General features: G+C 38.5%; 1 protein-coding gene across 1 annotated transcript; it reads left to right on the top strand.

The window, feature by feature from the left end:
• Nucleotides 1-24,870: 24,870 nt before the first annotated feature.
• On the top strand, nucleotides 24,871-26,754 carry LOC21407656 (hydroquinone glucosyltransferase). The gene has a single exon (XM_010098711.2). The coding sequence runs from the start codon at nucleotides 25,097-25,099 to the stop codon at nucleotides 26,537-26,539; it is 1,443 nt and encodes a 480-aa protein (XP_010097013.1). The 5' UTR covers nucleotides 24,871-25,096; the 3' UTR covers nucleotides 26,540-26,754.
• The last annotated feature ends 160 nt before the right edge of the window (nucleotides 26,755-26,914 follow it).

Here is a 26,914-nt window from a genome sequence, read left to right as displayed (position 1 = left end):
TCGTTCTCTCCTTAATGCTCGAACAGTTCGTTCGATTTCTGAATCCAAAGGCAAGAGTTCCGAGCCACGTGCTTTTTGTATGCACCTACGAACACAACAAAAGAAAAATAGATAAATAAATACAAATAAAAAAAACTTAGATTAAAACAAGATATTTCTTCACTATAGTAATCTAATTCTTAGCCATTCAATCCCCGACAACGGCACTAAAAACTTGTTGCAATATAATTTGACTATGCTTGCAAGTGCACAAGTCGTACAAGTAATAAAGTGGTCTGAAGACCGATATCGTCCCACGAGGATTGACGTTAAGAATATAAACTAACTATTGTGAACATCATATCTTAACTTTATCTAAGCGATCAAATTTGGATGTGATAAACTCAAAGAAAAACTAAAATAAAGGAAAACTAAATCAAAAGGAAAGATGACAGTAATTAATAATACGTGCTAAAATTAGAACGAAAAATCAATATAATGAAAATGCTAGGGTCTTGACTTCACTCTATTGCGATTATGTTTCTCCGTAGTAATATGCCTAACCTAACTCAACGTTCTCAAGAACCTAGAGTGATGTGTATCCTTATACCCTCTCTCGAGTGCCGCATAAAGAATGTGTAGGTGATATCAAGCCTATATCTCTATACAACTTTTCATCCCCACCTTCATTAAGTTCCACTCTAGAAACAATTCCTGGAATTCCACTTCTCAATTTCACAACCTAAAATTGTTTCGGTTACCTAGGCAATGTTTATCTCTCGATCTCACACCAACCTAAGTTGTTCTATTCATTTCTTGATTGCTTGAACGTTCCCCACTCGAGTATTAATCCTCACAATAAAAATCTGCCCAATTCAAAATCTCATAAAGCATAGCAATATGTAAATCATAGATTTAGCAGCAATAATTCAAAATAGAACACGAAAGAAACGAAGAGCTTTAATTAAATGCACATTAAACGTCGAAACAATAATCACAAATAGAGATTCATCTAAACCCTAACAAATAAGAAAATTAGCCACACATTATGTGGTTCACAATCTCAAAATAATATTCAAAACCTAGAAAAATACAAGAAGAAAGATAAGAAGAGAATGAAGAACGCTTGGAATTCTTGAAGAATCGCTGGAATTTCCCTCAAATCCTCTCCGATTCAGTTTTTCTTCTTTTGCAAACCCTTTTTCTCTTTTTTTGGCTTCAGTTTTCGGCCTCTCTTCCTTATATTCCACGTCCAGCACCCCTCCAAGAATCCAATTCTAACTTTCCATAAAAGTCCCCGCACCAAACTAGGGTAAAACGCGTGTTTCTAATAAAATCGGGTAACTCAGGCGACATATCCCCTAGAATAGGCGACATATCGCCTAAAGGAGGCGACATATCTCCACAAAAGAGGTGACATATCGCATCCCTCTCTGGTCCTTCGTATAGGTGTGCTCGATTTTACTCCTTTTCGAGTCGCGTCACCATCTGAAGGCGCCATATCACCTCGTTCTCTGTCTTTTTGACCCAAAATGCCTCAAAACTCAGCAATTTCACCCTTTCCTACACACTCAAGGGAAAGTCATCAAATCCACATAAAAACTTGAGGAAAAACACACCGAAACTAGCTAAAGGAGTAACGAATGAGTGCATAAATTACGCACTCATCACAAATCAACAAGAGAAGTGCCAACACTAACATCCTCCCCAAACCCGGATTTTACGCATTGACAATGCACTTGCCTACCCGCAACTTGATCAAACAAGCACCGACAAACCTTCAATGTACAAGACAGAGCTAACCCATCAACCGGAAAACCGGAGCGGCAAAGCCCGGCAAAGAGATTCAGAGCTTCATGGTTAAAGCCATTACGAGAGTACTCGAAAAGCAAGCTAGTGGATTCCGAAAAGTCTCTATTAGGACTTTTCTTGAACAAGTGGTGTGCATTACAAGAGCTGCAAAATTCTGCAGCTATGGACAACTCTTTGGAACCATAGGAGATTGAACAAGGATGCGACGGAGATTGAAGCCAAAATGTGAGAAAAAAGCGCTTCATGCTTAGTTTTGAGAGAGTTCTTGATTGAAGAACCATAGTAATGTTGTTGTCTTCTTTGGATTTACGTTAGAAGATTATTGGTATGTGTTAGAGAGAAGATTACATATGTTTTACAATTATCGAACTCAGAAAGAGAAGATTTGTTGAAGCTTTTGAACATCTATAGACGACAGACTATAATCTGCCAGCATACAAGAGCAAAAAAGAGACTTAAACCTGCAAATTAGATCTCATAACAAAAAAACTATCAAAAACTTGCTCCCTCCATCTCTGTAAATTAGATCTGCGGCCGCCACCTCCACATCCCAACTCTGGCGAGCCTAGGCAAATCCCGCTGCCAACTTCACGGCCAAGCTCCGGCGAGCCCAGGGAATCGCGCTGCCACCTCCGCGATCGTGATTCTGTGAAAACGGCGTCCTGAGTTCGGGGAAGAGAGAGAAACATGCGGAGAGGAGAGAGAGAGAGAGATCGGAGAAGAGAGCCAGAGCGAAAGAGAGAGAAAAAGAAAATGGAGAAAATGAAAACGGTCTTAAACCATTTTCAAATTTTCAGAAAATGACAAAAACGTTTTTGTTTTTAATTTTAAAAAAATTTTACACCAAACGCGTTTTGTGGAACCATTTTCATTTTTCATTATCAAAAATTGTGAAAAATGGAAATAAAAATGAAAATCGGTACGAACGAAGAAATTTCGAACAAAAGGATTCCTCTTCCATCAACAGCTCTCTCGCTTTCCACGGGGAACTACTTTTCATAGGCTGATCCGAATTAGGCTTTAGGTCTTCTACACGCAGGCATACCCTTTCTTTCTTCTAGCTAGGGTTGAGACAAAGACCTATATTAGTATACCGACTCCTCCCTTACTCAACATCCCCTCGTTAAGTACACTTCCTTAAGTAACGTACACTCCTTTTGTCTCGGGTTTCAACTACTTTCTTTCAGTTCAATCTGGGAAGAAGGCTTGCTTTTCGTTGATCTCTTACTGGTGATCCATCACTCGAACCTGGAACCAAAGGACTTGCCTTTTTCGTTGAGCTAGGCCTGTAAACTCTTTTAGGAGTTCCAAAACTCGAAGTTCATCTTTGTTGTTTGCTAGAGGTACGATAGGACGGAGGGAGATCTACTGATAAGGCGGTTGAGCCCCTTGGTGACATTTCTTTTCTGTACCAAAACCATATGTCTCGGTTCTGACCACAAGGCGAAGCCAAAAAAAAGGAGGGCATTTCTCAGCGGCAGAGCGCTATACGTTCCACATTTCTCAGCGACAGCGGAAAGAAGACCAATAAGGTGGGATCCGAAGGCTCAGTCCCTCAAAGCGTACGGGGAGGGTCGGCGTTGTCAGAAAGAGGCGAAGCCGAGAAAGCAGCGTGTACGGTACGGGTTTCGGTAGTGATCTACTTGATCTGGTAAGCTTAGGTTAGTGGAGTGGTAAGTTAATCTCGACAGGTTTCAAAGCTTCAAGCTTACAAAACAAGACCTAAGGAGTTTGGAGCCCTTGAGTTCTCCGCCGGTAATGGGAAGATGAGCGAAGATGCAGCAAAGCCCTTTGACTACTAGTGAAGAAGTCCTTGTATGGCTTGAAGCAGTCTCCCCGTACAGTTAAATCCTCCTCTGCTTTCAACGAGCAATCCGGCTGCATTTGTCTCATCCGAGCACTTCGAATTCGGCCCAGGGAGGTGGGCCTAAGTAAGGTCCGATTACTCTACTCAGATTGACTTTGCCCCTCCGAAGCAATGAGAGGGTACAATTCCGACGAATCACTGAGCCTACTTCCCGTTCTGCATCGTTTCGCTCCATCGTCCGCAGGTTCCTCGGCGGGGCGTGCAACTCCGCTTAAGCCTATCCTGTAGTAATAAGGATAGTCATTTCCTCGGGAGGCCAACTCCGTAGTCCTGAACGTTGTTTTCGCATGGTTACTACCCTTGCGCATCCATTTCAGTTCCCGAGCCAGTCTTGTTGCCCTTCCATATAGATCGTCGTGCCATCTTATTTACCGCGCACCAATGTCGCAGTGCTCTAGAGCCCGCTTTCAGTGTCAACGCTATTTCACTTTGGTGAGCAGTAAGCCACTCCTGATAACGTCCCTGTTCAGTCCGGTTCTCAAGCCGGTACTCCTGCAGAACGGTCTTGCTAATTCCGCCAGCTCTGCTAAATGCCTTATTCAATGGCTAGACGCTCCCGTCTTCCAATAGAAATCAATAGGAAAGTAGTCAGTCCGAATAGTATGTACCGAACAAAGCTCAAGGCGAGCAGTAGAAAGAATCTGCTTCCAAGCGTCGCAGGTTATCTCTAGTTACCCGAAGGCCTACTTCCCATTCCCCAATCCCAATGGACAAACCCCCCGGCCTAGAAGATAGATTATCAAAGGAAAGTAAGGTGTACGCTCTTTATGGGTGGGGAATCCGGGGCCTCGTAAACTCGGTACGCTTAAAAGCTCCTCGCTTTTCTTCAATTATAAATAAATAACCACTTTAATGGAGATTTATAGCATCATTCAAGTAAATACAGATTAAGATCGTAAAAACATAAGCTTGTAATATAGCTACACCTAATTCCAGACCGGTATATACACATATTAAGTTGTTATCCGTTGAAGTACAACTGTACCAGATATTTCATATCTTCCTGTAGTGAGTGGACTCTCGGGGAAGAAGTGGAAAATCCAAGAAATGAAAGCTTATGCTGCCTTCTTTCTTTCGTAGCTCTTTCTCATCGAACCCTTGTTTCCAACAGGCCCATTGATACGAAAACAATTTTTCTAATAATTAAATATGTATACACTCACATCAGACTAAACATATATGTAGATCTAATTGTTAGAAAAAGTGATCCTACATGTCGGTCAATTAAAGTTCTGTTCTTTATTTTTATTCTTATTGTCACTATCAATGATTTTCAAGCGTTTTTTACTCTCTTTTTTTCCTCATCAATGATTCAAGAACTTGTGTTATAATTGCCTCGTTCACTTCGCAGATTCGAGTTTCAATTCGAGCTGAGATGTGACATTTTCAGAGAGCTTTTCACTATAGCAGAAAAAGTTAGATGTGACATTTTCTGAGAGCTTTCTACTGTAGAAACCTAAAACTGAAAACTCGAATCGGTGAAATGAACAAGGCCATGATTCGTCTCACCACAAACCTAAAGATCATCAATTATCTGATTAAAGCCTTAACCAAAAACATTAACCAATTTTATTTTCATTTACATAGCACCAACCTAATCATGTTTCTAATTATTTTTTAAAATTTTTAAATTGTAACAAAATGAAGTTTTATAAAGGATTCGTTTAGTATGAGAATTTAAACCAGGATGATTCTAATTATGATTCTAAAATCAGAATTATGATTCTAAAATCAGAATTATGATTCATGATTTTGAGTTCAAATCATGATTCAGAATCAGGGGTTTAAATTACCTTAAATCAAGAGGGGGTGGTTTTAGAATCATGAGTGATTCTGGTTTAAAATATCATATCAGATTCCGAATCATGATTCAAAATCATTAGAGGACGTTTGGTTCATGGATTTAGAATCATGATTCAGAACTATTCTCGATTTACGTGTATTTTTTGTGAGAGAAAATACTGTAGCGAATCACGAACTATGATTTAAATCAGGATACGAATCCACCAACCAAACAACCCAAACGAAACACTCACTGTCTGATTTTGAACTAAGATCCATAATCATAATTCTGCATCAATCCACGGAGAAATTGAATTTCCCAACTTTTTTTTAGATTAAGCATCAATATATATATATATATACACTCCACTCGGGAAGACTTTTACAATAGATGATAAGATTAATTACAAAACTTTTTTCTGAACTTGACCCTCATAACATTCTCCCCCGAGTTAGCATTTGCATCATTGGTAGGATATTAAGTGCGCAATTACTTTTCTTTTTCACCCTAATCACGGCTAATTGATTGGCACATGTATTTTTTGTTGCTCAAAGTAACATAAGGGCGAATTTACTTTTTTACTCACCTAGTTAGATGAACATTTCTGGGTGTGTTTGGCTTGAAGGAACGGAAAAGGGCTTAAAATCTCGTATGTGGTTGGTTTTAGTAAAATGAAGGACATTTTAAGAAGAACGGGTTTTCCACCATTTTGGTTGAATATCACGATTCTTCTGTTAGATGAGAAGAATAGCCATTGTAGTTATTTTTAAAATTTTATCCCAAACTACCAATATTATGTTTACATCAAACCTACGACATACTCAAATAAAGGAGAACAAGATCTGGACTTGGGCTTCACCGGATGGGACTGCTCTACCGCCACCGATTGCACCACCACGAAGGTGGCTCCCATTCTCACTAGTCTAACACAAGGTTGCCATCACCTTCTCCTATAGCGACGGCCTCTGCCTCCTCCGAGAGTACAACCACTCTAGCTTCGTTCTATTCAGTTGCTTGTGCTCATGGGAAAAGGAAAAAAAAAAATTTTGTTACACCATGGTCGACCATTCAAGCCACCCACTTTTGTCGTACGCATCAAGAGCTCCAAAAGTCAAGACAAATCCCTGATGTCGAGAACTAACAGTTAGGGAGATGCCTCTAGGTTGAGGAGCGCTCTTGGAGTCGAGAAGTGCTTAAGGTCCTCTCAAGGCCTTTGCGTCGTTGAAGTCGAGAAGTATGCTAAAAGCCCTTTGAAGCCTCTACGTCGAGGAGTCAAGGTGTTGGAGTCGAGAAGTGCTTAAGGTCCTCTCAAGGCCTTTGCATCATTGAAGTCGAGAAGTCTACTAAAAGCCCTTTGAAGCCTCTGCGTCGAGGAGTCAAGGTGTTGGAGTCGAGAAGTGCTTAAGGTCCTCTCAAGGCCTTTGCATCATTGAAGTCGAGAAGTCTACTAAAAGCCCTTTGAAGCCTCTGCGTCGAGGAGTCAAGGTGTTGGAGTCGAGAAGTGCTTAAGGTCCTCTCAAGGCCTTTGCATCATTGAAGTCGAGAAGTCTACTAAAAGCCCTTTGAAGCCTCTGCGTCGAGGAGTCAGGAATTAGATCAGACTGGAAGCAGTCCAGTCAAATCCAGCCACAGTCTTGTCAACTCGAAGAGAGAAGTATTGATCCGACTGCTACTGCAGGAGTCAGGAAATCAGGCGGTAGATAGGAAGGATCAGCCGCGTTTCCCGGAGCAGTCATCATGAAAACTCACCTACTCTCACACGGATCGAGCCAATAAAACCCAGAAAAGGGGTTAGACACGATATTCATTGAAAAGAAAAGAGTTTGTAACCGGTTGAAAGACTAGTGCATGCACAAGTGGATTAGGCAAAGAATTATTGCCGAACCACTATAAAATTGTTGTCTCCTTTACATTATTTTTCAGTTTTTATCTTTCATTGAGCCGTGAGTATTTTTGGAGAGGTAACTACGAGTTGTCGGAAAAACACCATCAACAAAAAAAAAATATATATATATATATATATATATATATATGATCTTTGGGACTCGGCTTCAAACGCCTCATGTGAAGGAAAATCAAAAGGAAAAAGAAATTGTTAAAGGTTTTTGAAATGTTTTCAAATGTTATCACTGCAATTTTTAGCACATATATCACCTAAAATATCTCATGGTTGTCTTGTGGCACACGTATGAGCTTCTCATTTCTCAAGTGGGGTATAGTATACAAGTAGATTTCTTATGGCTTTTTTTACAGATACCCTCAACTTTTAAAATTTCACAATTCAAGCACTATTCTTTTCTTTTCCTGACAATTAACCTCTTCAATTTGAAAATTTCGCAATTAAGGTCTTTTTAAAAACGTATGTTAAATTCTAAACAGATTTTGGCATGTGATTTGCACATGACCCCTTTTTAGGGGTATTGATTGTCATTTTATACTCCAAAATAGGGATGAACAAAGATTACAAGGCAATCCCAAAAAAACATAACCATCCAAGACGATCGCGTCCTTGTTTTTTTTCATATTGTTCATTTGCACTTAAATTTAAAAAAAAATGTAGACTTAAATTACAACTTTATTTAAGTTCATCTTCTTTTTTTTTTTGTAAAATTTGAGTTTGAATTTGAGTTTAAACTTGAGTTTGTGGCTAAAATATGAGAGTTCAAGGGCTTGTTCTTTTGGAGTAAAACTCAAAAAAGTTTGAACTCAAGTTACAATTTTATTCAAGTTCATGTTCTTTTATAAATTTTGAGTTTGAACTTGAGTTTTAACTTGAGTTTGAGGCTAAAATCTGAGTTCAAGTTTCCCTTTTAACTCAAGTTCTTAAACTCAAACTCAAGTTAATGAATAATATTTTTCTATTCTTAAAAACGTCATAACTTTTTCATTTGAATTCCGATTGAGATGATTTGTTTCTATGCGTTCACGACGAATAGACAAATAAAACCACACCCTTATACCCTATTAAAATTTTTCATCACCATTGAGTTTTTATTAAAATACCATATAAATACAAATTCAAGTTTTGACCCACCTAAACACAAACTCAAATAGATTCTCAATTTAAATCATAACTCAAATGTACACATCTAAACACAAACTTAAGTTACAATTTCAACTCAAATTTAACTCAAAATCTATATTCAAGTCAGCATAACATAAAAATATAACCGAACAAGTCCTAAGTATCCCCATCAACTCAAGTTCCTAAACTCAAGTTCAAGTTAATGAACAATATTTTTTTCATTATTAAAAACGACATAACTTTTTAGTTTTAATTCTGATTGAGATGATTATTTTTTCTATGCGTTCACAACGAAGAGATGAATAAAAGCCCACCCATATACCCTATTAAATTTTTTCATCACCATTGAGTTTTTATTAAAATACTATCTAAATATAAATTCAAGTTTTGACCAATCTAAACACAAAATCAAATAGATTCTCAATTTAAACCATAACTCAAAATGTACACATCCAAACACAAACTCAAATTATATTCAAATGCACCTGAACTCAAATTAAGATCTGAACTCAAGTCACTCTAACTCAAAAAATACAAATGAACAAGCCCTAAGGGTACATTTGTAATTAGCTTCAAAATGATTTTGTTTTCAATAAAAAGTAAAAATGAGATTATTTTAAAAATAATTCTGAAAATGATTTTAAAATTGTGCTTGGTTAGTTTTTAAAAAAATTATGTTGAGTATAATAAAGGAGTAAAATCGTGTTTAATTATAATTATTAATTAATATATTATAATATTATTGATAAGTATTAGAAAATAAAGACAGAAAAGTGAAAATAACTTCTAATTATTTTCTAAATTCATTCACAAAAATTATCATTGTTTTCATTTTCATTTTCAAAATATTTCCTAAACAAATGCCGTTTCATTTTTAATTTCATTTTTTTCTCCTTTACATTTTGGAAACAAAACCAAACGCACCCAAAGTCTCTCACTGCAGATATGAAATTGGTCCCTCCTTTTCAAAATTAGAAACTGGGTCACGACTAGAAATATGATCATCAAAAAGTTTGCCTTCAAGAACGAAAACCCAAATATCACATCATAAATCGAATCCAAATTCCACCATTTTCTGCTCACTTGGACTTGAACACAATTAATTCTCAGAACTCATGGAAGGATTTTTTTTTTTTGGCTAGTAAAATCACCTTTTATTGTTTGAAAATCCAGTTTGAAGGATAATGCATCAACCATAGACAAGCCAAAGTATGCAAACGGAGAATTTGAAGTCTCCGAATTGTACCATAATAGATCCTTCAAAATGACCCATCTCCATCACCAAACTAAATCTGTACAACAACAAAAACAACACCAGAAACGAGAACGAGGAAGCCATCAAGTCCAGAAACGCCCGCAGCTCAGAAACGCGAAGAAGCGGAATCACCTGAACCAACTGTTATGGGGGAAAATGTGGAGGACACGTGGAAGGATGACAATATGACACGTGGCCTTAACCTCTCCTCGTAAAGCAACAACCCTCGACGTCTGGGACCCCCTTCCCTTCCGTCGTTAAGAGCCCGAGTAAGAAGCCCAACATAGGGCGTCGATTTCATCTGGCATCGACAGGTCGTACCGTCGACCTTACAACATAGAAATCCCCCGTCATGAAATCCACCACCAAGAAGAACAATTGGGCTAAACAACACTGGCGACAAGGGGAATGCTCCTTGGGGGAAAGCCTGACGTGACAAGTTACGTACAGTAATGAGGGATGTCTGCAGTACATGCATTAAATGCAAACCCTTAAACCGCCCCAAAGGGCGCTGCAGCGCGCCTGCCAGCCAGCCTCACACGCTTAGGCGCAAATCAAGGTGCGCTTAGGCGCGCATCCCAGAATCATTGAGGCACGCACTGTAGCGCACGTCCATGGGCTTAGGCGCGCGTCTTGGAACCCTAATGATGCGCGCTGCAGCACACATCCATGGGCTGCAGCGCGCCTATCTTGAATTGGAGATTTGTGCACATTCGGGAGGTGATATAAAAGGAAAATAAAGCTGCTGGAAGGAAGGAGACAGACACGGAGAGTGGAATTGAACCAGAGACACGGCAAGAACCCTAGAACCAAAGGGAAAGCAGCTGTAACAAAGGATTTTTCTAGAGATTTTCAAGGGGATTCAAGGCAGTTTGAAGGCTTCAGAGGAGATTATCCAACAAGAGTTTTTCATTACTTTCTCCCTTTGTATTTCTTGAATAGTTGTTTAATTTTCTGCTTGAACTATGGATCTTTGGTATTTTGTAATTGTGTATTTGATTTTGAGCATGGATAGCTAAACTCCTCACGCTAGGGGGGGTTTGATCTAATTTAATGAAAGTTGTATTTTAAAAATATGTTTGCTTATTGAATGTCTTATACTCTAATCTTTTGTGTCTCTTGTGCTTAATTTCTAATTTAATTACCCATTAGATTAGAGACCTTAGATGTATGAAATTAGGCTCGGGAGAGTTAATTACATACGTTGAGAATTAAGAGACGCAACCTAAGGAGATATTGAGTCGGGAGGCTAGTATAACCTTAGGAGATCGAATATGGGCTAAACTTAATGAATGCATAATTGGTTAAATTAATAGGGATATTAGTTTAATTAATTTAGCATATTATTTCACTTAGCGCTCGGGAGAGGGAGTGAGATTATCTTAGTACCCATGATTTAAGATTGGATGTAACACATCAATAAGTGACAGATTTAGATAAATATAGCATAATTAGGTGAAGTCAAATCCCCTCCTAGCTCATTTTATCACAGAGATCCCTTCAATCAAATTCACTTTGGCATCCGTTGTTTGCATATTTTAGTTAGTTAAGTTGTTCAATTTAGTTTTAATTCCCTTATTCTATATTGTCTAGATAAAATTGGTCTAGATTAATAGCAATACTTAGCTCTTTCCTAGTTAACAATCCCAGAGGACGATACTAGATCTTCGGATCATTATTACTTCGCGATTCGTACACTTGTGAGCACACATTAAATTTTAAGCAAAAGTATTTTCGCGTACCAACTATGTTAGCAAAAGACTCCTCGATGCCAAGTCAAGATATACCGAAATGGAACGCTTGGCCCTTACCCTGATGGTAGCTTCAAGGAAGCTTCGGTACTATTTCTAATCTCACACAATACGGGTTCTCACAAACCATACGTTGAGACAAGCGCTACAAAAGCCCGAAACTTCTGGTCGACTTCTCAAATGGTTGGTAGAGTTAAGCCGGTTTGACATTAAGTATGTACCAAGAACAGCAATCAAGGGCCAAGCGCTAGCCGATTTTCTGGCCGAATTTTCCCATAGACAGGCCCCCGCCGCGCCAGAAGAAGTCGAGAATATAGAATGGAAGCTCTACGTGGATGGAGCATCGAGCGATAACGGGTCAGGAGCCGGCGTCTTGTTGATCAGCCCAGAAGGCCACAAGATCACCTCGGCAGTTCGATTTAAATTCAAAGCGTCGAACGACGAGGCAGAATATGAGGTGCTAATTGCAGGGTTGCGATTGGCTAGTCACCTAAAGATTGAGAAGCTCAGCATCTTCAGCGACTCTCAACTGGTCGTCAGGCAAGTGAAAGAAGAATTCCAAGCGCGCGGCGAGAGAATGGGTGCGTACTTGAGAAAAGTAAAGGAAGAACTCGTCAAGTTTAAAAACTATGAGATACTTCAAATACCACGAGCCGAAAACGCAAACGCCGACGCTCTATCAAAGCTTGCATCTTCGAAAGATTCCGATGCACTAGGGGTCGTTCCCATCGAGGAACTGGAGCGGCTGACCATTGAGGAAGTAGCTGAGGCACTAATCGTCCAAATAGGTGAAAATTGGATGACGCCACTCATCCAATACCTAATGGATGCACAACTGCCAAACAATAAAGACGAAGCCAGACGAATCAGGTATAGAGCCGCCAGATACTTATTGTACGACGGTTTGCTTTACCGACGAGGCTATTTGACACCTCTATAGCGGTGCCTGGATGATGATGAAGCCCAAAAGGTCCTCCGAGAAATTCATGAAGGAGTATGCGGTAATCATACTGGGGGGCAATCTTTAACTCTTAAGGTTTGGAGGTAAGGATACTACTGGCCGACGCTAAAAAAGGACGCTTTCCAATACGCCTGACGTTGCGATAAGTGCCAAAGGTACGCCACAATTCCTAGAGCACCCCCAGAGAATTTAACCTCCATTCTCAGTCCATGGCCGTTCGCCAAGTGGGGGGTTGACCTAATCGGGCCATTACACCTTGCACCTGGGGGCTTTAAATTTGCCATCGTCGCGGTAGATTACTACACAAAGTGGGTAGAGGCAAAGGCTCTGACTACAACCACGAAAGCAGCCTGCACCAACTTCATGTGGAACAACATTGTGTGTAGGTTCGGGGTCCCCTACTCAATAGTGTCCGACAATGGGAAACAGTTCGATAATGCCTCAACATGAAGATTCTGCGACAGCTTGGGCATTGAAAAGGATTTCTCGGTGCCAATACACCCACAATCTAACGGGCAAGTCAAAGCAGTCAATAAAATATTAAAGTGTACCCTGAAGAAGAAGCTCGACGATCTAAAGGGAAAATGGGCCAAGGAACTCCCCAAGGTCTTGTGGGCATACAGAATGATGAGCCGAAGCACCATGGGCGAAACGTCCTTCTCCATGGCATATGGCGTCGAGGCAGTACTGCCCATAGAAATTGAGACGCCGACTCTAAGAACTGTGGTCTACAACGACGATGGTAATACGAAAGGCGTGAATGGAGAAGTCGACCTATTAGAAGGAAAAAGGCTCGACTCCCAGTTATGCCTCACCGCCTACCAGCAGAGGGCAGCCCGATATTACAATAAAAAAGTCAAATAACGAAGGTTCGCCCCAGGAGCCCTAGTATTAAAAAGGGTAACACAGAGTATAAAACCCAAAAATACTGGTCCTCTGGGCCCAACTTGGGAAGGACCCTACCGAATAAGAGAAGTATTGTGGCCCGGCACCTACATCTTGGAAAGCCTCTCCGGCAAAAAGGTTCAGCATCCATGGAATGCAGAATAGTTAAAGCTATACTACCAAAATGTATGTAGTTTTTTAAAATGCATCTTAGTTACATTTTTGGCAATTTAAATAAATTATGAGTTTATAGTAATATTGTCCAAAAGTAAGAGGAATTCACCGCTCAAATAAACTTGTCTGCTTAAAAAACCAATGTATATTAAACAGACAAGGGGGGCAATAAGGGATCTACGGATCACCGGCAAAAAACTTAGAAAATTTTACAAAATTTTCTAAGGCGACGACCCCAAGGGGCAAAAGTTAACACCGACTCTTCCAAGGAAGAAAGGCGAGGAAAAACTTAGAAAATTTTATGAAATTTTCTAAGGCGACGACCCCAAGGGGAAAAAGTTAACGCCGACTCTTCCAAGGAAGAAAGGCGAGGAAAAAACTTAGAAAATTTTACGAAATTTTCTAAGGCGACGACCCCAAGGGGCAAGAGGTAACGCCGACTCTTCCAAAGAAGAAAGGCGAAGAAAAACTTAGAAAAGTTTATGAAATTTTCTAAAAACAAGCGACCCCAAGGGGTAAAATCAACAATGACTCCTTCAAGAGGGAGAGGCGAATGCATAATAACAATGAGCAAGGTATGAAATCTACAGTCTTTTTATAAAACACAAATGAAATAAAAAGAGGTTCAAACCAATGTCATATAAGTTACAGACAACAGTAAAATATATATATATATATATATATCTTCAGGCCTCGCCACCAACCGCCGAGTCATCACCAGGTGGGGAAGAGTTGTCATCACCAGCAGGAGGAGAAGCATCATAAAGAAAGTCCAAGTCCCACTCAGGATGCTCTTGTTTTATCAAATCAACGATTTGTTGACCAGCGGATTGAAAATCTTTGGTACGAATGTCGATGAGCTCCGGAGAAGCCTTGAACTCCTCAATAATCTCTGCATGTTTGGCATCAAAAACTGTTGTAGCCTCGGCTTCGGCTTCCTTCTTCCCCTCAGAAAAACATCTCTTCACCGCCTCAGTTGCTTCTGCCAACTTCGTCTCAGATATATCTGCGCGCTTTGTAAGGTCCTCAACCGACGCGGTTAGCCTAGCCAGTTCACCTTCCAAACTCTTTAGTTGGGCCACGGCCACATCTCTCTCCTCGGCGGTGTTCGCACACTTAGTCTTAGCATCATCGAGAAGAGAGTTAAGCTCGGCCTTTATGCTGTCCATCTCTTTGTCCCGCTCCTCAACCTTAACTAGGTCGAGAAGGTTAAGAATGGCAAGGATTGGGCCCTAAAAAATTGGAGGTTAGAAAATAAAAATACAAAGCAGCGAAACCAGCAAAAATATAAGGCAGCTCGATCAAGTCTTACGTGAATTTAGAAAGAGATCTGCTTCCGCTGACGATCAACCAAAGAAGATTGAGTGGCAACAACCCAGTGCGGCTCGAGAAAATACTCATATAGAGCCCGGAAGACAAGGGAGAAGCGAGGGGGAAGTTTCAGCATCGCCCCAATCTCGGCATCAGAGACGTCCGGGACTTGGAAATTGGGATCCATAATTTTTGCCCCCGGGATAAGCGTGCCAGAGGAACGTTACATCAGGAATAGGGACCGTCAGCGTCCAAGTTTCTACCACCGGTGTCTTCTCTTTGCGCCTCTTTTTTAGCGCAGGATCCACCTCCGACGCCGAGAGAACCTTTGTGGCTTTCCTTTTCATCGGCACCTAAGAAGAAGAGCTAGCTTTCTCCTTTCCCCTAGAAGAAGGTTGTTGGCTCGGCGGGGGCTGTTGACCTGGCTCAGACGGCTGACTGCCGGGGAGCTGGATCTTCAAAGATGCCATTTCTACAGAGACGACGAGACAAAAATATAGTCGACGCTTGGATAAACAAAATGCCATTATAAGAAAGGCGTCAAGAACACGGGTTTACCTTCGTCGCTTAAATGGAAGTATTCACGGACAGCGTCGAGGTCAGTAAGGTCTAGGAGATCGAGAATTAACCCAGCACTTCAAAGATTAGCCTGGGTCAGGAGGGTGTCAATATGGCGAACCTCGAACAGGAACGAGAAGGACTTCTCAATCCTCACCAAACTGTTTCCAGAGAACTTCAGTCGGTCCTGACTGACTGTAGGATAAAAATATTGTCAGCGTAAGAAGGGAGAAAGCGAAGTAAGGTGAAAGAAAGGGAATCAAAGTCTCACCCATGTTCCCAAACGACGCCTGCACCTTTCTTCGGCGGGGCAAGTGGTCATCGGGATGAAAATTAAAGGGTCCGCTTATCATAAAAAACATGGGTTTCCACCCATGTGACGATGAAGGAATGCCCAGTATCAACTTGCCAAATCTAGGTTGAGATCTCCCATGCCCACTCAGAAAATACCACCCCTCACACTTGGCAACATGACACAGTCTGTACATAAATCTAAACTCATCCAGAGGAAGATCCATGTCAAACTGCTGGTTCCACAAGATCCAGGCGCCAGCATAACAGTACCAGAAATTTGGCGCCAATTGGGCAGTGGAGATGCCATAAAAATGGCAATAATTTTTACAAAGGGATGAACCGAAAGGGTCATCCCCACGGTAACGGCCCTGGTATAGACAGGGAGGTATCCGGTCGGAGGCATACTAGTCCTAAAATGCATGTCTGGGAGGAGGTATTCGAACCACCTCCCGTCAATGCATCTTTCCTTCACGGCCCGGATGATGTCCTTATTCCGGACTCTCGACGCCACGATGTCGGTTGTGAAGAAAGGCCTGTCCGGGTCACCACTCGTGGCAGCCAGGGGGGCATCCACCAGCGAGGCAGCCACTCCGCTTACACTGCCCCCCGTAAATGTAATTCGGTTAACCACTTCGTCTAACATCTGTTCTACACTACCAAACTCGCTACAAAAATCGTCGACTGGTCCATACATGGCCTCGGCGTCTTCTACTTCCCTCAGCAAGGAGTTGACGCCTGAAGAAGAAGAAGACCATGAAATATCCACCCCAAAATGGGAGTCTGGATGGACGACGGAGGGATCCTCTCGATAGGGGGAGTTTTGGGCCATTGTTCTGGTGATTAAAAAGACAAGAAACTGAGTCAAAACCTTAACGTCGAGAGGAAGAAGAAAAAGGCGGCCATTCTAAATGACGACTGCTCAAACGCCTCGACATGACGTCAACCATTCATGAAAGAATGATAACGGTGACTATTCATGGTAGCCCAAGTTCACCAGAACTCAGGAACCAGAAACGCACAAGACAAACCACAAAGCCATAAAAAAGGAACTATCCTATACGGACAAATAAAACGAAGTAAGTCTCTCTAACCTCTACATTTTACATATTGACACGTGCATGTGATTAAATGGGAAAAACCCGTAAGAAACAACACCAGCAGAGGATGGTGAGGCTTACTAGTAAGAGGTATTTCGGGCAAAGTCTAGGACTAAAGCAGCTTCGTAACACGCCAAGCAACACAAGGAATGCGAGTCAGGGTTTCATGAGAAGAATTCTGGTAGAGCAAACGGCAGTCCAATGAAAATGAAATATGTTTGTGTTTTAGAAAAATAGTCTCGGTTCAGAAAGGTATTTAAGGGGAAGAATATCCTTGACCCCTGACCGTCGGATGAAATTCATAGAATCCAACGGCTAGGGAATCCCGCCCAGATCTGACGATGACAGACGAAGGCGGGAAAACGAAGGGGTGTGATCCAAGGGCTCGCATACATCCTTTCGAAATAAGGCCTCACGTCAGCATAGGGAAGTGACCGACGCGACGGTTGCGTTCCTCAAGAAAATCTGAAGCATCCAGACCATCATTACGGACGAAGACTCGGGACCGGTTTCCCACACCCAAAGCACGGAAGGACGACCGAACCTCAGCTCGAGGCTGTCTAAAAAAACCCCTCGACCTGGGGGTAGCTGTTATGGGGGAAAATGTGGAGGACACGTGGAGGGAGGACAATATGACACGTGGCCTTAACCTCTCCTCGCAAAGCAACAACCCTCGACGTCTGGGACCCCCTTCCCTTCCGTCGTTAAGAGCCCGAGTAAGAAGCCCAATATAGGGCGTCGATTTCATCTGGCGTCGACAGGTCGTATCGTCGACCTTACAACATTAAAATCCCCCGTCATGAAATCCACCGCCATGAAGAACAATTGGGCTAAACAACACTGGCGACGAAGGGAATGCTCCTTGGGGGAAAGCCTGACGTGGCAAGTTGCGTACAGTAATGAGGGATGTCTGTAGTACAGGCATTAAATGCAAACCCTTAAACCGCCCCTACGGGGGACAGAAAAGGGTTACAGCTGTGCAATGAGAGACTAATTGACTAAGTGAATAGTGCACAAAAAGTGATTAGTGGGCTGGGCCTAGAAAGGCAGACCACTTGAGTGCTTTTTTAGCCTACAGGAGAAAACCCCCCTGACGAAGGAAGCTCGGTTATAAAAGGAGAGAAACCTCATACGGAAAGGAGGTTGATCTTTCCTGAGAGAAAAGAACGAGAGAGCAATTTGTAAATTGTAACAATCTCAAAAGGAATAAAAAACCACAGTGGATGTAGCTCTTCATTTTATAAGAGTGAACCACTATAAATCTTGTGCGTTTTTCTACTTTGAGTATTTTTTCTTATATTGCTCACTACACAAAAAAAAAATACCACAGGCACTTCACTGCCTACATATAACCTATATTTAAGCCGGTAATCCAACGGGAAACCTAGAGGTAAACCGGCCTGTTTTTGTTGACAAAAATTCACTGTCAACACCAACACTTGCCCATGGCGGAGGCGCTGTTGCCGAGGAAAACCTAGCCCCCAAATTCCGCGGCCCAATTTGAGGTTGAGAGTGGAGGAGGAGGTTGTAGCTTTGGAAGATTACGAAGCTGAGAATTTAAGTGCTCATTTAGTTTATTGATTCGAGTTTTTACTTTAAGTTGAGACGTGATTTTATGTGAAAATTTTTTATTGTAGTAAAAAAGTTAGATGTGACTGTTTTTAAGAGCTTTTTACTGTAATAAAACTTAAATTCTAAACTCGAATTGGTGAAATGAACGGATTTAAATAACGTCGGTCGTTCTGGAGGCTTTCTTTGGGGAAAACCAAAAATTGCTGACGTGACCATTTTAAAAACTTTTCCTAATTTATTTACCCTTTCACTGGGGTTTGTCCTTTTCTGCTTCCAGCCATTTCTTCTCCTTCATTGACCAAAGTTAGCTTTTAATGTAAACAAATAAGAGTCTTTACAATCAGGTTTTTATAGAGCTTGGTAAAGATAAAAGAATCTGTATGGAAAAAATTGATTTATTTTTCTTTTTTTTTTTATTAATGAAAGAGGGTATTCAAATTTAGTAGATGCTTAAGGCTTGAGAAGGCATTTTGTTTCCAGTTTTGCTTCTCCACAGCCGTGGCTGTTTGTTATTTTAGGAAACCTAAGGATAAATACACAGGAACTAGCCAATCACAATTTCCATCTTAGGATAAATACGTAAGGATTGGTTTTTATTAGTCAAATTATCTATTAACTTTTAATAGTCAGTCACCTTTTATTGCCATGTATTCCCTTTCCATCTATTGGATGCACGGAATTGAGAGAATTTGGCATATTTTCTATAGATTAGGAGATGTTTTGAGGACATTTTAAAACAAAGTACATAATTTAAGGGCATTTATGAAAATAACAATATATTTCTCGGTTGGGTTTGTAATTGTGATCGGAAGTAGTATGATGAACATTGAATAAATTTGGTTTTCAGCAAATGATCCGACAAAGAAGATGACTTGAACAAAAAAGGGTACTTTAAAAAAAAAAAAAAAAAAAAAAAAAAAACTTAACCTCATTTTGTTTGATAGGCTTGAATTATTGTTTAAACTTTTTTATTATAATATTTTCTCTCATAAAATTTAAATTTTTATTTAAAATTTTTAGTTCAAATCTATGAACCAAACAAGCCAGAAATTAATTGTACATATTTTACAATGATAAAACTCTCACAATATCACTTTGCAATATTTCTCTCAATTCATGTGTCAAAAGCCACTCATGACTCATGAGGTAGTTTCTGTAGCTGAAAATAATAGAACGGTGAAATATGTTAATGTAATATGGATTAATAAAGTATTATAAGGGTCAATAATTGATGGTTTTTTTTATATATAATTAATTCTAGATTAATATCATGATAATAACTATTATACATTTACTAAAAGAGAGGACGGGATTCACTGTTCATGCTACAATGCAATGAACAATGTCTTTCCCATTTTAGCCTTACTTTTTTCTTCTGCTGAAATTTTAATTAGCATTATGTCATGTTTGTAAAATTACTATTTTGCCCTTCATTTCAGATTTTTGTACTTTTATTTGCTGTGACCATTTTGGTCATTTACTGAGTATTTTTATCTTTATCAACATATCTAAAATTTTTGATTGTATCCTAAATATGTGTTTTTAGCATTTTATCCTCAGTTGCTTACCTCTGATTTGATTTTTGTTTGGGTACTTTTGTCTTTAGCAATATATTTTTATTTTTACTTCTGTTTTTTTTCCTGCACAGCTGTCTTTGAAAATACAGATTTCAGTGGTGGGATCCCGTGTTATACGTGTTAAATCAGTGGTGGAATTCGGTGTTGTACGTGTTAATCAATTCATAAAATGTCATTTGTGTCCCATAAAAGTTGCTTTTATTATTTTTTCCTCAATTTTATTTCGTTCTTGCGTTTATCTGCTGGGCATTTTCATTATTTCGTTCGGTGGTAGTTGTTTAGTCTTCTCGAGAACCTTCCTGCTTCTTTCACTCTCACATCTCACATCTCACGTTTTTCATTTTCTTCTTTGCTGAAGTTTCTCTCCTCCGTCTATTTTCCATATCTGCTCTTCGTATTTTTAACGATTCCTTCTGGTTTTGGTTTAGATTTTTTAGGGCTTTGTTTTTGGTTAAGTTTTTACATTTTCTTCTCTTTGAAATTTTTTTTTGTTTTCTGATTTTCTTCTACCTGGGTATTTTTAGCTTTTTAGGGTTTTTTTTCCCAAAAATTTTTCTTTGACATTTTTTGGGGTTGTATCTCGATTTGTTATGTTATATATGAGTTTTGTTATTTGTTTGGATAATTTCTTAATTTCATTTCAGAATAGCATTTTGCTATTCTTCGAAGCTTCCAACTTCATTTCTTCTGCACAATTTTTTGGGTTTCTTTTCTTCTCTCTCTCATCCTTTTCGTGAAGTTTTCTTCCTCATCTTTTTTTGGTAAAGTTCTTACGTTTTCTTCTATTTGAAAATTTTTTTTGTTTCTTCATTTTTTGTGATCTGGGTATTTTTAGCTTTTTAGGGTTCTTTTTTTGCAAAAAATTTCCTTTGATATTTTTTGGGGCTTTCTTTCAATTTGGTATGTATCTTGGTTTTTTTCTATCTGTAAATTTTTCTAATATTTCCCCGTTGTTTAGGTATTCTTTGATTTTTAGGGATTTCCTCTTCGAATATATATATATATATATATTTTTTTTTTTTTTGCTTTACTTTTGTTCTTTCTTCCAGTGATTTGTGGATTTATGGTTTTCTTTTTCGAATTAGTTTTTTTGTTTCGGTTTTTGGTTTACTTTTGTTCATTCATGTTTTTTTTTCAATTTTTTTTATTTCTAATTTCTCTGATTTTATTTTTTTGCATTTGCTTCTGAAAAGTTTCTTCCTTTTTTAACAGGATTTTAGTGCCTTATCCTTGACCACCATTACGACAGCTCCGAACAAATTTTTGACTGTCTACAACCATGGATGCTGTTCACATACTTTCTTTTATTGTTTGGCTGCAACAACATCAGCTTGATTCAAGAAGTCATTAGCATCAGATCTGCAGATTTCTCTTTTCTGAAGAATGAAAAAAATAAGTGTTGTTCTTTAAGAAGTAACTGCATTCTTATCTTCGAAACTTCTACATTTAGAGGTTTCATTTTGTGATGCTTAACAATCGTATGCGTTAATGTAGATTCTTATTTTTTTATTAGTCCGTTGCTTCTAATTTGTTGTTTTGTAAAGGACTTTTGTAATGCTTATTTTTCTTTATTTTTTTCCCTTTCGTTGGTTTTTTTTTCTTTATGGAATTTTTTACTTTTTTTCCCATTTTTTTCCATCATTTTTGTTCAGACAATATTTTCTCTTTTTATATTTTTCTTTTTTCTTTTTTCTTTTTAAAGAGAAATTTATTTCATTTAATTTTTTCATATAGTATTTGTCTGTGCTTTTATTAGTCCATGTTTTCTTCAATTTTTTTTTTTACGTTTCCAATGATTTTTTCCTCTTATCTTCTGGATTAATTTTTGATATAATTGTTTCTTACAGTTTCTAGATAGTTTTTACGATATTATAGTGTTTAGATATTATTTTGACACGTATTAATTTGCTATGATTCTGTATAACACAAATTTTTACTGTCTCTTTACTATTTGTTCCATTTATCGGTGACTTGCATGCTTCATGACATCTGTTAACTAATGATTATTTGAGTTTTTTTTTTTTTTTTCACAACAATTGCTATCGATGCTTTATCAAAAATTTGTACCTCTTTTATATAACTATTGTGTTTTATTTCATTATTGTCGTTTCTCATTTTTCTTTTGTTTTCCTTCTCCGACTTTTATAATACAATCTCTCATACCTTCTGTGTCATCCTACTGTTTACAAATCTTAGTAGTATTAAGGTTTGTTTCCTATCGATGCTTCATCAAAAATTTGGACTCTTAGTTGTTCTACTCGGTCTGCTTCTGTATTCCTCTTCTTTAAATAAGGTAATATTTTATTTAATCTTACAGTTGTGTTTTTATTGTTTTAGAGGATTTGATTCAGTTTTTAATGTTAAAAATTAATGATTTTATTTCTCATCACTGGAGTTAGTTCTTATGTGTTTTGAAGTGTTTTTTGTTGCTCTAAGGTACTTATTTCTGACCTTTTCCACCTCCTTTTCATATACTTATCGTTTATTTTTTCTGTTTTCTTCCTTTTCTTCAATTTTCATTAGAGAGTTCCTTTTGTTATCTCTGTTTTGAAGTGTTTTTACTTCATCTGCATCAACTCTATTCACTTTCGTTGTTACTCTAAGGTATTTATTTCTTACCTCTTCCACTTTATTTCTAAATCTTCATTCTCAATTAAAAATCAATTGGTCCCTGGCGGTGATGATGTTTTTCGTTTTTATTGTTGCCATGTATTGAGTAATTGCTAATAGTGATTTAGCAAGTATTGATGTTGCCTGGATTATTGAAGATTTATCCTTATATCATTTCGTTTAAGGTGTTTATATTTTTTGAAAAATAACAAATATTTTTACTTCTTACTTGCAAATATTTTATTTCTCTTATTCCATTCTGAACCATTTCATCTTTGAACCGATTTTTTTTAAGGGTTTTATTCACTGTTACAGTTATTAAATTTTTTTCCTCTATTATTTAGTGTAAGTCTTTCAATAATTCAGCTGGTAGCCAATGATAATGTTGAATCATAATTCAGTTACTTTTGATACATGTTGGTAGCAAAAAAATAATAATAATAACTGCCTGAGAATTGTTGCCATGTATTAAGTAATTGTTAATAGTGATTTACTAATTGTTGATGTTGCCCGGATTATTAAAGATTTATCCTTATATTATTTGGTTTAAGGTGTTTATGTTTTTTTTTAACAATAACCAATCTTTTTACTTCTTAGTTGTAGGTGTTTTATTTTTTTCATTCCACTTTGAACCATTTCATCCTTTAACCGAATTTTTTCCTAAGGTTTTTGTTCACTATTTTACTCTGGTGTTTGTTATTTGGTAGGAAGTTATAATCATTTAACTATGATTTAACTTCCGAAGTTTCTTATTTTCTTATTTTTTCCTTTTGTCCTCCATTTTTTATTATTTTGTTGTTAGTTGATTCAATGTATTCATTTTTCCTGTCCAAGTAAAATTTAAGTTTTCTTTTTGGTTTTTTCAAATTTTTTAAAATTGGTTACACTTTTTTTTCTTCTTTAGTTTATTAAATTTTTTTAGTTTATTAAATTTTTTCTCAGTTTGTTTTTTTTTTTTTTTTTTTTTTTTGTTCATTTACAATTACTTATAAATTTTTTCTCTGTTATTTAATATAACTATTTCAATAATCTAGCTTGCAGCCAATGACAATGTTAAATTATATTTCAGTTACTTTTGATACATGTTGGTAGCAAAAAAAAGATGAATACCTGAACCATTCCTTTTATATGTTTTGATGTCTTTGTCTTTTTGCTTCTTACTTGCAGATGTTTTATTTTTCTTATTCCAGTTTGAACCATTTCATTCTTTAACAGATTTTCTTTCTAAGGTTTTTGTTCATTATTATAGTTATTAATACTTTTTTTCCTGTTATTTAGTGCAAGTCTTTCAATAATTCAGTTGGTAGCCAATGATAATATTGAATCATATTTCAGTTACTTTTGATACATTAATGCCCGAGAATTATTGCCATGTATTGAACACTTATTTATAGTAATTTAGCAAGTATTGCTCTTCCCCAGATTATTGAAGATTTATCTTTATATTACTTAGTTTAAGGTGTTTATGTTTTTTAAACAGTAACCAATCTTTTTGCTTCTTAGTTGCAGGTGTTTTATCTTTTTTATTCCACTCTTAATTATTTCATTCTTTAACCGATTTGTTTCATGAGATTTTTGTTCACTATATTTACTCTAGTGTTTATTATTCAGTTTGTTGAAATTTGTATTTTGTTATGGTGGATGTTGTTGATTGTAAATTGTTTATACATAATGTATACCGTTTTTATACAATGTTAAAAAAAAAGATTGTTCGTATCAATATCAGATAACAAAACTATATATTTATAGATTTGGGTATATTGGTTTCTTTGTATTATTAAGGAATGTACTCTATTATACATGTTCAGATGAGGATATTGTGATTTAACATATAATAAGGACATTGCACTCTTCTATCGATTTTTTCAGAATTTATTAAATTATGTTTTATTATTTATTTATTTATTATTATTCTATTTATATATTTTTGTTATATTTTTATCCTCTGTTCAATTCAAAATTGTAAATATAATCTTCTTAGTATATATTGATGAAAAATATATATCTCATGTAATTATTAAAATAGATACAATGTAAATAATAATTAATTTTGTAATTTTTTTTTTTACTAAATAATATGTGTTTTTGTACGTTTTATTTATTTAAATTACTGTTAATTAAATTATTACGTACCGTGCGAATGCACGGGTAATCCACCAGTAATTACTAAAGAAAAGAGCTTCCTAGTGTTATGTTTGGTAGGATAGAAGAAAAAAAAAGGAAGAAAATAGGTGGAGAGTTTATTCGATGCAAAGTGATAGAGTAGGTCAACTCATAGGGTTGCGTAACTGTATTTCTTTAAAAGTCTGGGGTGTTCACTTAATTATATATTTGGTGAAGATGTCTTTTAGTATGGTAAAACCCAGGGTGTAAGTGTAAAACGCCCTATTCTTTATGTATTCTCAGCCTCTCTTCTTTTGCCACCTCCACAGACTACACGTCTTTCCCACTTTCTCGCTTTGGCTTTCAACTTTCCATACGACCTGTATTTCAACAGAAAATCATTCAGAAACCATTCAAAAAAAAAAAAAAAAAAAAAATCAGATAATTTTTTCCTCTCTTCATTTTTCATTTCATCATCTCACATGGATCAGCCACAAAATCAAAGCCTGCACGTGGCGATCCTCCCGTCGCCGGGGATGGGTCACGTGATCCCGATGGTGGAATTTGCCAAGCGCCTCGTTGGAAACCACAACTTCACCGTCACCTTCGTGGTCCCCAACGCTGGCCCTCCATCGACGGCCATGAGATCCGTCTTCACCGGCCTACCGGATTCCATCCACCTCGAGTTCCTCCCTCCGGTTAACTTCGACGACCTTCCAGAAGGTTCCAAGATCGAGATGCAGATCGCCCTCACCGTCGTCCGCTCCCTCGCCTCCATCCGCCACGCGCTCGAGTCCCTTGTCTCGCGGCGCGTGGGTCTCGTTGCCCTCGTCGTCGACCACTTCGGTTTGGACGCCTTCGGCGTGGCGCGCGACCTCAACTTGTCGTCGTACCTTTTCTACCCCTCGGCGGCCACGGCCTTGTCTGTGATTCTCCACTTGCGCGAGCTCGACAAAACGACGTCGCTGGACTACTGGGAACTCCCCGATCCGGTGAAGATTCCGGGTTCTTTCCCGATACCGGGAAAGGATCTGCCCGACCCGATTCTGGACAGAAAGAGTGATGTCTACAAGTTGACTCTCAAGAAATCGACTCAGTACCGTTTGGCCGACGGGATCATCGTCAACACGTTCAACGATTTGGAGCGTGGGGTAATTTCGTCCTTGCAGAAGAGGGAAACCAGTGAACAACTACCACGTGTGTACCCCGTGGGACCACTTGTCAAAATGGAGAGAACCACATTGGTTGAGGAGGAGTCAAACTGTCTGACTTGGCTGGATGGACAAGCACGTGGCAGTGTTCTATTCGTTTCCTTCGGGAGCGGAGGGACCCTCTCATCCCGCCAAATCAACGAGCTGGCCTTGGGATTGGAGAAGAGCGAGGAGAGGTTCCTGTGGGTCGTGAGGCCGCCAAACGACAAGGCCGCGAGCGCTGCATACTTCAAGGTCAACAGGCAAAACGAGTCGTCGTTTGACTTCTTGCCTGAAGGGTTTCTGAGCCGGACCAGGGATCGGGGCCTGGTGGTAGCTTCTTGGGCCCCACAGGCCCAGATTTTGAGCCATGACTCGACCGGCGGGTTCTTGACCCACTGTGGTTGGAACTCCATTCTCGAAAGCTTGGTCAACGGCGTGCCACTGATCGTTTGGCCTCTCTTTGCCGAGCAGAGAATGAACGCTTTTCTGTTGACGGAAGACATAAAAGTGGCTCTGAGACCGACAGCGGGCGAAAGCGGCTTCGTCGAGAAGGAGCAGATTGCGAGAGTGGTTAAGGCTCTTATGGAAGAAGAAGGAGAAGAAAGGGAAAAACTAAGGAAGAGAATGGAGAAGCTGAAAGCAGCGGCTGCAGCGGCTCTGAGTGAAGATGGGAATTCTACTAAAGCACTTGCTGAGGTGGCATATGTGTGGAAGAGCCAGATTGGCAATTAGACGCTTATTTGACTTGCTGAGGTGGCTTAATTTAGTTCGTTTGGCAATTTTAAGGACCTGGATGTGTGGGTTGCTGTTGTTTTTACTTTTTGTAATGTTAATTGTCGCATTATATAGATATGGAAGTGCCATCTTGATGTTTTGGATTCGGTTTGTTAAATAAATGTTAAAGGGAATTTGATTTGAGACGTATAAGAAGATGATTTGTTTGCTGAGGCTGTTTGATGTGTTTTCCGTTTTTTGTTCTTTTTATTTTTCTTTATCATGCTTTTTTTTTTTCCAGAAAATTAATATAAAAAAATAAAAGAAGTTTATTTCAGAAAATTAATATAAAAAAAAAATAAAAGAACTGGCGGCCGAACAACCGCCCGTCCA

Source organism: Morus notabilis, unplaced genomic scaffold (assembly GCF_000414095.1).
Source record: "Morus notabilis unplaced genomic scaffold, ASM41409v2 Scaffold203, whole genome shotgun sequence".
Taxonomy (NCBI): domain Eukaryota; kingdom Viridiplantae; phylum Streptophyta; class Magnoliopsida; order Rosales; family Moraceae; genus Morus; species Morus notabilis.
The sequence above is the reverse complement of the archived record's forward strand: the minus strand, read 5'-3'. Positions and strand labels throughout refer to the sequence as shown.

What these genes read in the sequence shown, in the direction of transcription:
- LOC21407656 (XM_010098711.2), top strand. Translation starts at nt 25,097, where the DNA reads ATGGATCAGCCACAAAATCAAAGCCTGCACGTGGCGATCCTCCCGTCG.